We start from the raw sequence: 12,616 nt of genomic DNA, 5'->3' as shown, positions 1-12,616 counted from the left end.
TTTTGATTATTTGTTTTTATATGGCTGTCATCATTAGCACACATCAAGTGTTTTTGATTTAACAGTCCATTTTGGCAAGCAAACTTTTAACATGGCAGAGTATGGTCTGCATCACAAGAATGCTATAATTTGATACAATAAAGTCAATCCACCCAAAGCGATGTATGACATTGTAGGGCAACGACAATACACCTGTAACTAATGAAGGATCAAATATGATTGATGTATTTATATTTTAATAAGGCAAATCAGTAATTTTAAGGTATTTATTTCACAGGATGAAGAAAAAAAGTATCAAGTTAGGACTCGTTACAGGTGTAAAATCAAAATTAAAATTAGTGGCACATTACTAGAAAATGACAAAACATTATTAAGACATCGGCGTGTGCAGGAAAGATCATTGGTGGGATTCTCCATCCCGCCGCACCCACCAGCGGCGGGATTCTCCATCCCGGCAGCCAGCCAATGGGGTTTTCATTGAGGGAAATCCCCGGGCAAGAGTGCACTGCCGGCGAAACGGAGGATCCCGCCAACAAAGAATCCAGCCCACTGCCTTTTAACTCTCTCCTCCCTTCTTATTCCTCCCACTGTACTCGGCCAGGCCAATACAGACATTTTTCTATCTGTGCTCTTGGATAGTGACATGAACATGGATAAGTGGCAAGTTCGAAAGTGCATCATGACGAATATGCCATACCGAATCACAGTACGATTCTAATTCATCTTTCGCATAGGTGATTTGTTTCCAAGCACCCACCACCCCTTCCACCAAACCTTCCCAACCCCAACCCGCCCAATTCTCAAAATCAGCTGTAATTGATATACACGTCCGTTACCTACCTTCCTTCCTAAAATTACCAACCTAGAATGTCACCAATAATATACTCACAACAGTTCATATTTGTTGCCTGTTTTCTGAAATATTCAGGTGAATTTCCCCAGTACAACTTGGAGGGGAATGCTTCTTAATAATCTTACAAAAACATTGCCAGTTATAGTTAACTTGCTATAATTGCCTGCCGATCACTTGTGCTTTTTAAAACCCACACACGCCACTGTCAGTCACTACATAATAGCTACTTTTTAACAATGCTAACCCCAATATTCAATCCAACACTAACATACGACACTTAAAACCAATTCAAAGGAAAGCATGCAGACATATAATTAGGGCAAATACTAACCTTTTCTTATTGATCACTGCAATAGCTGACAACATAAATATGTAAAGAAATTATTAAGCAACTTAAAGAATTCACAATGTGCTAAGAAAATGTATGGCAAATGAGAAAACATATCTATGCAACCCAATAAATAATACTTCATGCTTTATGTAAGATCTTAAAAATTCAGTGAATTCATTGCTCCTACTTTTTCTTTTTTTGAACGTATCCAACTTTTTCACGGGGATATTCGATAATGAGTATATGAAAAATATGCCACAATGGCAACTTATGTGTGTTTCTGTGCACATTTCCCTCCATGTTCTTTCCCTTTCTCAAACTCTTCAATCTGACTGAATATTTCCAGCAGATTTTGAGGCATGCTTTTCACTGCCTTTCCTTGAGCAGAAGTATGATTGTGAGGGTAATCTTTGGAATTCTCCTTTTTATCTTCCCTGTAATGACTACTTTCACTTTCCTCTTTCCAGTCCTGGTAGCTTGCTCCACTTTCATGTATGTAGTCTTTTCTACCATCTCCACTTCTTCCAAAATCAAGTTTTTTATCTTTACTAGTAACATTACTTAACCAGGATTTTTTTCTTTCATGTTGGTACTTGTCACCTGACAAATGTGAATATTCCAACCCTGAAGATCCAGAGTAGTTTCTGTTGCTTTTATCACACTTTTTCCTGCTATATTCATTTGCAAATTCACATTCTTGAACCTGTCTTCTAAATGTGTCTTGGTCATCTGTTATTTTGTCACACAATTCCTTGCCTTTATCTACTTTGTGCCATTTATCATATTGGCTGAAACTATCTTGAGTTCTTGAACTATATGAAGAGTCTCTGCTATCCTCAGACCTACCTCCAAGAGGATCTAAAACTTCAACTGATGATGAAGAAATTGAGCAGTACCTTCTTTTCCCCAAGATCTCTGACCACTGATCTACTGAGCTGTCATTTTTCTCCAGCAATTTTGCTACTTCCTGTTTCTGATTCAGAAAAGAAGCTGTAGTATCAGCTGGAGGAGTATACCATTCCTTCTTATTGTTGTGTGAATGATGAATTTTCTCATCACATGAACTCTTACTTAAGCGCCTCTTCTGACTGCGAGAGGAATCAGAACGTTTCCGTCGTCGCTTCTTTGTTGATTTGTGTTTCCTAAAACGTTCAGGTGAAGATGACGAAGTAGACCATGATGAAGATTCTGATGAATTAGTTGACGATGATGATGTTGAGCACTTTCTTTTTTTCTTCATCCTGAAGAGGTTATAAAAATGAGCATGATTTAGAAGCAAAACTTAGCAAGATTAATTTGTGTTCAATGTTCACATTGTTACTTCCAATGCTAGATATTGCTGACAATACCATCCAAGCCAACAACTTATAGATAAAAAAGTTGCCACTACTCAACTAGAAGATGTTCACTAAACAAGTTGAAATTCCAGAGTTGTACAATATGTGGAATGAATATTTAACGTGTTATTTGAGGATAGACTTCCAAGACAGGCAGGAACTGGTTAAAAAAACGTGACCTCCAGCAGATCAGAAACCAAGCCTTCATCAGTAGAATTGATAATGCTCCAAATAACTGAAGGCATTAATTATACAACGAGAATATCTATGTAATTCCAACTTTGAGGAAAACAAAATAAAAAGGCTGCATGACACAAAGCGATTGGTAGGGAGAGTAGGAAAAAAGGTCCTGTGCTGTTTGTTTCATACATGATCAAAGTTGTACCCAAGGACAGATAATACATTGCAAGTCTACTTCTGATAAAAATAGATCAATACTTTCCAGGCAATTGTAGTCTGCAGCTAAATACAGTTAAGACTCCGTTTAATGTTGCCCCATTTATTTGTTTTGCTGTAACATTGGTATGTCAACGGGGTCCATAATCTCGTTGAGCGTCTTTAGATTCATTTTGACAATTTCCCATGTGACCCAATTGGTACCATTTTGGAGTAGCCTCTTCCGCTTTGACCCTCCAACTTGCTTCCTCCCTCAGTCCCCGACCCTTTGACTTGCTGCCTCTCCCTGAGCCTAACCAATGGACTTGCTGCCTCTTCCCATGCCTAATCCACCCTCAATGTGGAGATGCCGGCGTTGGACTGGGGTGGATTCAGTAAGAAGTCTTACAACAGGTGAAAGTCCAACAAGTTTGTTTCGAATCATTAGCTTTCGGAGCGCAGCTCCTTCATCAGGTGATTCCACTCACCTGATGAAGGAGCTGCGCTCCGAAAGCTAGTGATTCGAAACAAACTTGTTGGGACTTTAACCTGGTGTTGTAAGACTTCTTACTGAATCCACCCTCACCCAGCCTCTCACCCCTTTCCCCTCATGAGTTACATTCCTGTGACTTCCGGTTGCGGCTATGCAGAGCTAAGTCGCACGTTCGGCAGCTCCCGCTTGGAATGGACTTTTGGGTTCTTTTCAGGGCCCCCAATGGCATTTTTCCGACATTTCCCGGTGTGGGAAGAAGACTGTAACATTCCCCCGACAGTGTATGGCTTGGACCAGGAGCGGGGCGACTAAAAAAGTGGTGGTGAACCCAAAGAAAGTGCGAGGGAAGAAGAGCAAGATGGCGGCAGGCGGGGACCAGGCAGCGTGGATGCAGTGGGCACAGGAGCAGCAGGAGGTTATCCAGCGCTGCTACAGGGAGCTCAAAGCGGACCTGCTGGAGCCGATGAAGGCTTCTATCGATAAGCTGCTGGAGACCCAGATGGCCCAGGGGGTGGCGATCCGCGAGGTCCGACAAAAGATCTCCGATAATGAGGACGAGATCTTGGGCCTAGTGGTAAAGATGGAGGTGCACGAGGCGCTCCACAAGAAATGGCAGGAACGGTTCGAGGAGATGGAGAATCGATCGAGGCGGAAGAATCTGCGGATCCTGGGCCTCCCGGAGGGGCTGGAGGGGTCGGACGTGGGGTCCTATGTGGTCAGCATGTTAAACTCGCTGATGGGAGCGGGAGCCTTCCAGGGGCCCCTGGAGCTTGAAGGGGCCCATAGAGTGCTGGCGAGGAAGCCCAAGGCTAACGAGCCGCCGCGGGCGATGCTGGTGCGGTTTCATCGGTTCGCGGATCGGGAGTGCGTGCTCAGATGGGCCAAGAAAGAGGAGCAGCAGGTGGGAGAACGCCACGGTTCGAATATATCAGGACTGGAGCGCGGAGGTGGCGAAGAGGAGGGCTGGGTACAATCGGGCGAAGGCGGTGCTGCACAGGAAGGGGGTGAAGTTTGGCATGCTGCAGCCGGCACGACTGTGGGTCACCTACAAGGACCGGCACCATTATTTTGAGTCCCCGGAGGAGGCGTGGGCCTTTGTTCAGGCCGAGAAGCTGGACACAAACTGAGGGTCGAGATGGGTGGTCAGGGATTGCTTTTGGTATGTTACATTTTGAGGGGGGGTTTTTTGCTCTTGTTTCTTTTTGATTCGGTGTGGGTGGTTAGGGTGGGTGGGCACTGTTTTGGTTGGGTCTGTCCGGTGGGCTATTGGAGGGGGGGCAAGTAAATGGAGTAGGGGTGGATGGACGGTAGGGGGGATGGGGCCCCACAGGGGAGGGGGAGGCCCGAGTCGTGGGTGAGGGGACTGGGCCTGTAAAAGGAGCTGCGTCAGAGGTGGCGGGGCCAGGCAGGTGGAAAGCACGGGCTTTTTCCCGCGCTGAAGGCCGGAGGGGGCATGGCCGGGGAGCGAGGGTTGTTTCCCGCGCTTGGGATGGAAGGGGGAGGCGGAGAGCCTACTGATGGGTAATGGAGGAGGAGGGGATGTCCCACAATGGGAGGAGTTGAAGGAGAGGCGGGAGTGGCCGGGGACAGCTGACTTGCGGGAGTGCAATGGGGGAGCAAGGAAGCTAGGAGGGGTCCTAGCTGTGGGGGGGGGGGGGGGGGGGGGGGGGGGGAGCGGGTTGCTGCTGGTATGGTCAAGGGGGCGAGTAGAGGGGGTTGGGACGGGGGTCTGCCGCTGTGGGGAACGGGCCGTGCGTGGGGTGCGGGCGCGTGGCTGGCCGAGGGGGGGTTATGGCTAGTCGGCGGGGGAGGGGTCGGGTAGCCCCCTGATCCGGCTGATAACCTGGAATGTAAGGGGACTGAACGGGCCAGTCAAGCAGGCCCGGGTGTTCGCGCACCTGAAGGGGCTGAAGGCGGACGTGGTCATGCTCCAGGAGACACACCTGAAGGTGGCAGACCAGGTAAGATTGAGGAAGGGGTGGGTAGGTCTGGTGTTTCATTCAGGGCTGGATGCCAAAAATCAGGGGGTGCCGATCTTGGTGGGAAAGAGGGTGTCGTTCGAGGCGTCGAGCATTGTGACAGACAATGGCGGCAAGTACTTAATGGGAAGTGGTAAGCTGCAAGGGGAGAGGGTGGTGCTGGTCAATGTGTACGCCCCGAACTGGGACAATGCGGGTTTTATGCGGCGCATGTTGGGTCGGATCCCGGACTAGGAAGTGGGGGGCCTGATAATGGGGGTGGGGGGGGGGGACTTTAACACGGTGTTGGATCCAGCAGTGGACCGCTCCAGGTCTAGGACGGGGAGGAAGCCGGCGGCAGCTAAAGTGCTGAGGGGGTTTATGGACCAGATGGGAGGGGTGGGCCCTTGGAGATTTGCAAGGCCGGGGGCTAGGGAATTTTCATTCGTCTCGCATGTTCATAAGGCCTATTCCCGGATCGACTTTTTTATTATGAGCAGGGCGCTGATAGCGAGAGTAGAGGATACCGAGTACTCGGCGATAGCCATTTCGGATCACGCCCCGCATTGGGTAGACCTAGAGCTGGGGGAGGAGAGGGACCAGCGCCCGTTGTGGCGCTTGGAGGTGGGGCTGTTGGCGGACGAGGAGGTGAGTGAGCGGATCCGAGGAAGCATAGAGAGATACCTGGAGGCCAACGATAACGGGGAGGTCAGAGTGGGGATGGTCTGGGAGGCGCTGAAGACGGTGGTTAGGGGAGAGCTGATCTCCATTAGGGCCCACAAGGAGAGGAGAGAGCAGAGGGAGAGGGAGAGGCTGGTGGAGGAAATGGTAAGGGTGGACAGGAGGTATGCGGAGGTGCCTGAGGAGGGACTGTTGAGGGAGAGGCTCAGCCTCCAGGCCGACTTCAACCTGCTGGCCACCAGGAAGGCGGAGGCGCAGTGGAGGAAGGCCCAGGGGGCGATTTATGAATATGGGGAAAAGGCAAGACGGATGCTGGTGCATCAGCTTCGGAAGCGGGATGCAGCTAGGGAGATCGGGGGAGTTAAGGATAGGAGAGGGAGTGTGGTGCGGAGTAGGGTTGGCATCAATGGGATCTTCAGGGACTTTTATGAGGAACTGTATCGGTCCGAGCCCCCAGTGGAAGAGGGAAGGATGGGCCGCTTTCTGGACCAATTGAGGTTCCCGAAGGTGGAGGAGGGACTGGTGGCGGGATTAGGGGCCCCGATTGCGCCGGAGGAGCTGGCCAAAGGGATAGCAAGCATGCAGGCGGGAAAGGCACCGGGGCCAGACAGTTTCCCGGTCAAATTCTACAAAAAATATGTGGACCTGTTGGGCCCGTTGCTGGTTAGGACCTTCAATGAGGCAAGGGAGGGGGGGGGGGCTTTGGCCCGACGATGTCCCGGGCACTGATCTCCTTGATCCTGATCTCCCGGGACAAGGATCTCCTGCAGTGTGGGCCTTACAGACCGATTTCGTTGTTAAACGTAGAAGCCAAGGTCCACGAGAATTGAGGATTGTGTGCCGCAGGTCATCCACGAAGACCAGACGGGGTTCGTGAAGGGGAGGCAGTTGAACGCGAATGTGCAGAGGCTCCTGAACGTTATTATGATGCCGGCGAGGGAGGGGGAGGCGGAGATAGTGGTGGCGATGGACGCTGAGAAGGCCTTCGATAGGGTAGAGTGGGGGTACTTGTGGGAGGTGCTGAAGAGGTTCGGGTTTGGGGAGGGGTTCGTCAGGTGGGTTAGGCTGTTGTACAAGGTCCCGATGGCGAGTGTGGCCACGAACAAGAGGAGGTCGGAGTACTTTCGGTTGCATCGAGGGAGGAGGCAGGGGTGAGCCCTGCACCCCCTGCTCTTCGCGCTGGCAATTGAACCCCTGGCTATGGCACTGAGGGAGTCGAGGAACTGGAGGGGGTTGGTGCGGGGTGGGGAGGTATCGCTCTATGCGGACGACTTGTTGCTATATGTGGCGGACCCAGTGGGGGGAATGCCGGAGGTAATGAGGATCCTCAGGGAGTTCGGGGATTTCTCAGGGTACAAGCTCAACATGGGATTTGGCGAGCTCCCACTAAAAAGGGCGGAGAGGAGCTTCAGGTATTTGGGGGTCCAGGTGGCCAAGAGCTGGGGGGCCCTGCATAGACTGAATTTCACGAGGCTAGTGGAGCAAATGGAGGAGGAGTTTAAGAGGTGGGACGCGTTGCCGCTGTCCCTGGCGGGTAGGGTGCAGTTGACGAATGTGATATAAAATAGTTAGGTTAAATATATTTGTTACAGTAATGTAGATGTAGGCTGGTCTAATTCTAGGGAGTTCACAGACAAAGGATTTCAGAGAGCATGGCAAGGAGGGGGGGGGTGGGGAGAAGGGTGTCAGGTAGAGGAGGAGAAAAGGATGCTGGGTAACAAGAGGCGAGGGGAAGGAATGAGAAGTGAGCCAATTAGGATGTATGGCCAGGTCAGGAGGGGTATAGGATGACCTATGGGAATCGTTTATGTGAAACTTGATGCCATTTGAATGTATTTGTAGAGATTCCTTTGTCTCCAATAGCACTCGATTCTGAAGACCCAGGAGGCTGCTTGTGTGCTGGGTTTTTGTGCAGCGAGTCAGACTTGCAAGTCGGGTAAAAATAAATAATACTATGCCTACAAATCCATCTTGAGTTTTCTTGAGGCCAGACTGACAGGTAAAGAATTCAACATTTGTCATTTGGTGCCGAAACCCGGAATTTCTCAAGACGGTTCTGACCAACCGCGAAATCAGAATTAGACTGATTTTAGAATAATAGAATCATAGAAGTTTACAGCATGGAAACAGGCCCTTCGGCCCAACCAGTCCATGCTGCCCAGTTTTTACCATTAAGCTAGTCCCAGTTGCCCGCACTTGGCCCATAACCCTCTATACCCATCTTACCCATGTAGCTATCTAAATGCTTTTTAAAAGACACAATTGTACCCGCCTCTACTACTACCTCTGGCAGCACATTCCAGACACTCACTACCCTCCGAGTGAAGAAATTGCCCCTCTGGGCCCTTCTGAATCTCTCCCCTCTCACCTTAAACCTATGCCCTCTAGTTTTAGACTCGCCTACCTTTGGGAAAAGATGTTGACTATCTACCTTATCTATGCCCCTCATTATTTTATAGACCGCTATAAGTTCACCCCTAAGCCTCCTACGCTCCAGGGAAAAAAGTCCCAGTCTATCCAGCCTCTCATAACTCGAACCATCAAGTCCCGGTAACATCCTAGTAAATCTTTTCTGCACTCTTTCTAGTTGAATAATATCCTTTCTATAATAGGGTGACCAGACCTGCACACAGTATTCCAAGTGTGGCCGTACCAATGTCTTGTAGAACTTCAACAAGACGTCCCAACTCCTGTATTCAATGTTCTGACCAATGAAACCAAGCATGCCGAATGCCTTCTTCACCACCCTGCCCACCTGCGACTCCACCTTCAAGGAGCTATGAACCTGTACTCCTAGATCTCTTTGTTCTATAACTCTCCCCAACGCCATACCATTAACTGAGTAGGTCCTGGCCTGATTCGATCTGCCAAAATGCATCATCTCACATTTATCTAAATTAAACTCCATCTGCCATTTGTCGGCCCACTGGCCTAATTGATCAAGATCCCGTTGCAATCCTAGATAACCTTCTTCACTATCCACTGTGTCACCAATCTTGGTGTCATCTGCAAACTTACTAACCATGCCTCCTAAAGGAGGCAAGGAACGTGAAAAAGGGCCCACAATGTATAGCTGGAAAATGACCGCGCATTGATTTTTCCCCTCTTCTTATGGTCTGATTAGTCTGGTCACTCGCGGTTGGTACGGAAAGATCGTCTCGACGAAATCAAAGGTCAGTCTGGGGATTAGAAAATTTAACTGATAGGATTTCATAATTGATGCTTCGGTTTTGGGTTAGTTTTGGAATTGATGGGACATCAAAATGATGATTTAATTCCATGAGTGAGTGTTTTTGATGAACTGATGGGACCTCAGTTATAGAGGGTTTAGTTCAATGAGTGTTTTTAAATATATAGTTTATTAAGCTAAAATTGTATCCTTGGACTGTAGTGGCGAAAAAACGCAGTCTTGAGGACTAGTTTGTGATTATGGGGAATTGCTTGGATAACACGAATGATCCAGGCACGCCATTGCAAATATTATGTGATATTTACCCAGATAAAGCGAGAGATTTTAGGGAAATGTCAGCAACCTTAAGGAACAAATTGGGTGACGAATGGCCACTAGGGGGCACTAAAGACCTGGGCATCATTAAGAAAATTCAGGGAAAAATCTGGAAAAAGAGCCAAAGTATGAAAGCAAAAGAATTAATTGGATTATGGAGGCAATATTGTCAAGAGGAACGAGATAAGATCATGTTATCAAGTTGGCAAGAAAATGCCCTTAAAATGGGAATTCCTATTCGTGAAGGGGGGAACCAGAAAACTCTGGAGATCTTGAAAAAGGAGTGTGCATTCAAAAAACGCGCAAGTAAAGAGAGGGTGGACTCGATGGCTGGCCTTGCATTGACAGAAGATGAAGAATTAGAAAATTGGACCATGTCGACCAGAGTCCCGACTGCACCAGTAGTATTGTCTGCACTAATTCCGGAACCACCAGAGTATCATAGTTTATATCCAGTCACTGCTCCCCAGATTCAAATCATGCCAGCTTCTCCAGCCCCTTCGGTCGATAGCTTCGGTCCTATTTTAGCATCTTCACTATCTGTTAGAGAAGGGGAGCTCTGTTCGACAAGCCCAGTTAGCTCTAGGACCCGATCTCGGACAATGAGAGAGGGGCCTGATCCTATCCAGAAACAATCACACATACCACCTAGATCCCTTCAGACCGATATGGTAAGACAGAAAAGTATGAGAACAAAGAAAGAGAATAGGGATGGTTCTGAGGAGCTGGAGCTCCCCCTAGTGACAGGGAAGGACGTCAAAGTCTTTGAAGAGCCAGAGGAATCAGCTAGAGCGCCCCCTAGTGAGACTCTGAGACAGTTGCCGATTAGGAAAATACCAAACCCTGATGCTGTGACGGCGGCTGCCCAGCCCACGATAGACGTTTATTTCCCATGGAGACCCAGTGAGATGATGGCTATTCTGGCTGCAGTCCCAGACAGGAAGAAATCTCCTGCTGCTTTTGTGGACTATCTGAGAACTACATTCTCAGTTTATCAAGCTGATTCTCGGGACCTCTGGGCCCTAGTCCAGCAGGTTTTAACCCCAGCAGAGTACCGCAGACACCTCAACCACTTGAATTATTCTAGCCACGCGGCACTCCAGCAAGCCCATGCTTTGGACGATGATAGACAGGCACAAATTCTGAATGCGTTGAATGTCACATTTCAAAAGCCCATAAACATTTCTGCTATCTTAGACCTCAAACCTAAAAAGACTGAGGAGCCAGAGGAATTTCTGGAACGTTTTGATGAAATCTACCGTGGGCAGGCAGGCGACTTGCCATACCAAAATGGTCAGAATTCCCCTCAATATTGTGCTATGTTAATGCATTGCCGACCACCTTCCGTGGCTACTGCCGTGAAATATAATCACATGAATTGTACAGAGAACGACCCTCCTCAGATGGCCAGGGCAGTCAGATTTTATTGGAAGGAGGGTGTAGGCCAGGAAGAAGGCTCAGTTACAAGGATTAAGACTGAGTATGTAATGAAAAAGGATGATCTGAGACCCCAACCAGCGGCAGAAACGGTGGCTTACCAGCTGGAACCCCAATATTGTGATCTTGGGTGGGTGGATCAACATGGGGTAGGATATCAAACCCACCCAAATGGACCATCAGCCCCTCTTTATGGCCCACCGTATGTACCAACAGCTTTACAACTGCCGCCCCCTCTGAGGGGCCATTGGTCTACTGGGAAAAGAGGAAGGGGCAGATATAGAGGGAATAATACATGTTTTAATTGCGGCCGTGCAGATCACTGGCAACAGGAATGCCCCTTTAAAAGACGGGCAGCAGAAGGAGACAACCCGACCCAAAGGAGGGGGTACCCACCAAGGGGAGGACAGACGAGATACACTGACTTCTCCCAGGCAAATCCTTTCCCAACACAGGATTGACGAGCTAATTTAGTCATAAGGACTCTCCAATCGGACAGGGAACCTATTATTTCTCTGCAGATAGGAGATCAACACTGCCCATTTGTAATCTACACTGGAGCAGCCATGTCTTCGGTGCAATCAGAACTTCGACTACCACTATCTGACCACACCCAGCATTTGTCGGGGTTCCAAGGACAGGTGTGTGAGTATCCTATTTCTGAACCTGTGACAGTCACTTACGAGAATAAATCTGCGGATCATCAGTTGAAATGAAATGAAATGAATGCGTTGAATGAGTTTGTGGTGACTACTGGATTGGACTGTAACTTGTTGGCCCGAGATTTACTGTGTATCTTCCAGCTACAGTGCGGAGACGACGGGGTAATGGTTCAATCATGGAGGATGAGACAACAGTGCTATATTTCTATCACTCCCCAGTGGTGGACGTTAGACATTGAACATTCACTGCATCACGTTACCCTGGCCTATGACAGAATCGGACAAAACAGGAAGTTGGAGAACAAATACCGCCCATTAATTGAGACCGAATGGCCAGTCAAGGTTACAGCCACAGTCACGGGAAAAGAAGGTACAGCCGATTTTGTTACAATACCACCACATTTATGGCCAGTCAGCTTCTGTAGGCCCTCATATTACACGTCAGGTCCACGACCAGTACCATGCCAAGGATCTGGGGCCTATGGTAAGGAGGGCAGTGGATCATTCAGATCCAACAGAGTACGCACTTCAAGTCACGCCAGACGGCACTTCCATAAAATATTTTGAGGTCGCTGAAACGATTAACACTCGACTTCAGCATCACCGGGGACGTGGCGTTTTGGAATATGTCAATCCACAGGTCTGGGCGGAATACCCATCACAAGTTGCGCTGGTCAAGGAAACACAGCCTGAGTGAGTGAGACACAGACAGAGTGAGAATTTGAAACTTGGTAATTTGGTGCAGTGAGGTAATTCGGTGAAGAGTGGGAGAAGGTGCTTTTTCCCGACTGTTTTGTTCTCTCCCTTTCTTCTGGCCTGTAACTTTTAATCAGCAGGGAGAGAACCTGAGAACATATGAGACCCTCAGAAGGTAAGTAAGTGATTTTTACTCATTTTTACTTTTATTACCCTTTCAAATTGTGTGTGTGGGGTGGGGAAACTGATGTGACATCACAGAAAAGCTGTGACCTGAGTGGCTGGGTG

The 12,616-nt window shown here is 48.5% G+C and overlaps 1 protein-coding gene across 3 annotated transcripts in view; it reads right to left on the bottom strand.

Annotated features, from left to right (window-relative positions):
* The window catches only part of ttc14 (tetratricopeptide repeat domain 14), a 91,760-nt gene continuing 79,144 nt past the window's right edge, over positions 1-12,616 (bottom strand). Inside the window, exon 12 of one of the 3 annotated variants that reach the window (XM_072474197.1) lies at positions 1-2,425. In XM_072474197.1, coding sequence (XP_072330298.1) covers positions 1,453-2,425 — 973 coding nt within the window. In that variant the 3' untranslated portion in view covers positions 1-1,452. The remainder of the gene's footprint in view (positions 2,426-12,616) is intronic. The other 2 variants (XM_072474201.1, XM_072474199.1) reach the window with 2 other exon arrangements.

The sequence above is a fragment of the Scyliorhinus torazame genome, chromosome 14, assembly GCF_047496885.1.
Source record: "Scyliorhinus torazame isolate Kashiwa2021f chromosome 14, sScyTor2.1, whole genome shotgun sequence".
Taxonomy (NCBI): Eukaryota; Metazoa; Chordata; class Chondrichthyes; order Carcharhiniformes; family Scyliorhinidae; genus Scyliorhinus; species Scyliorhinus torazame.
This window is presented reverse-complemented; position numbering and strand designations above follow the sequence as displayed.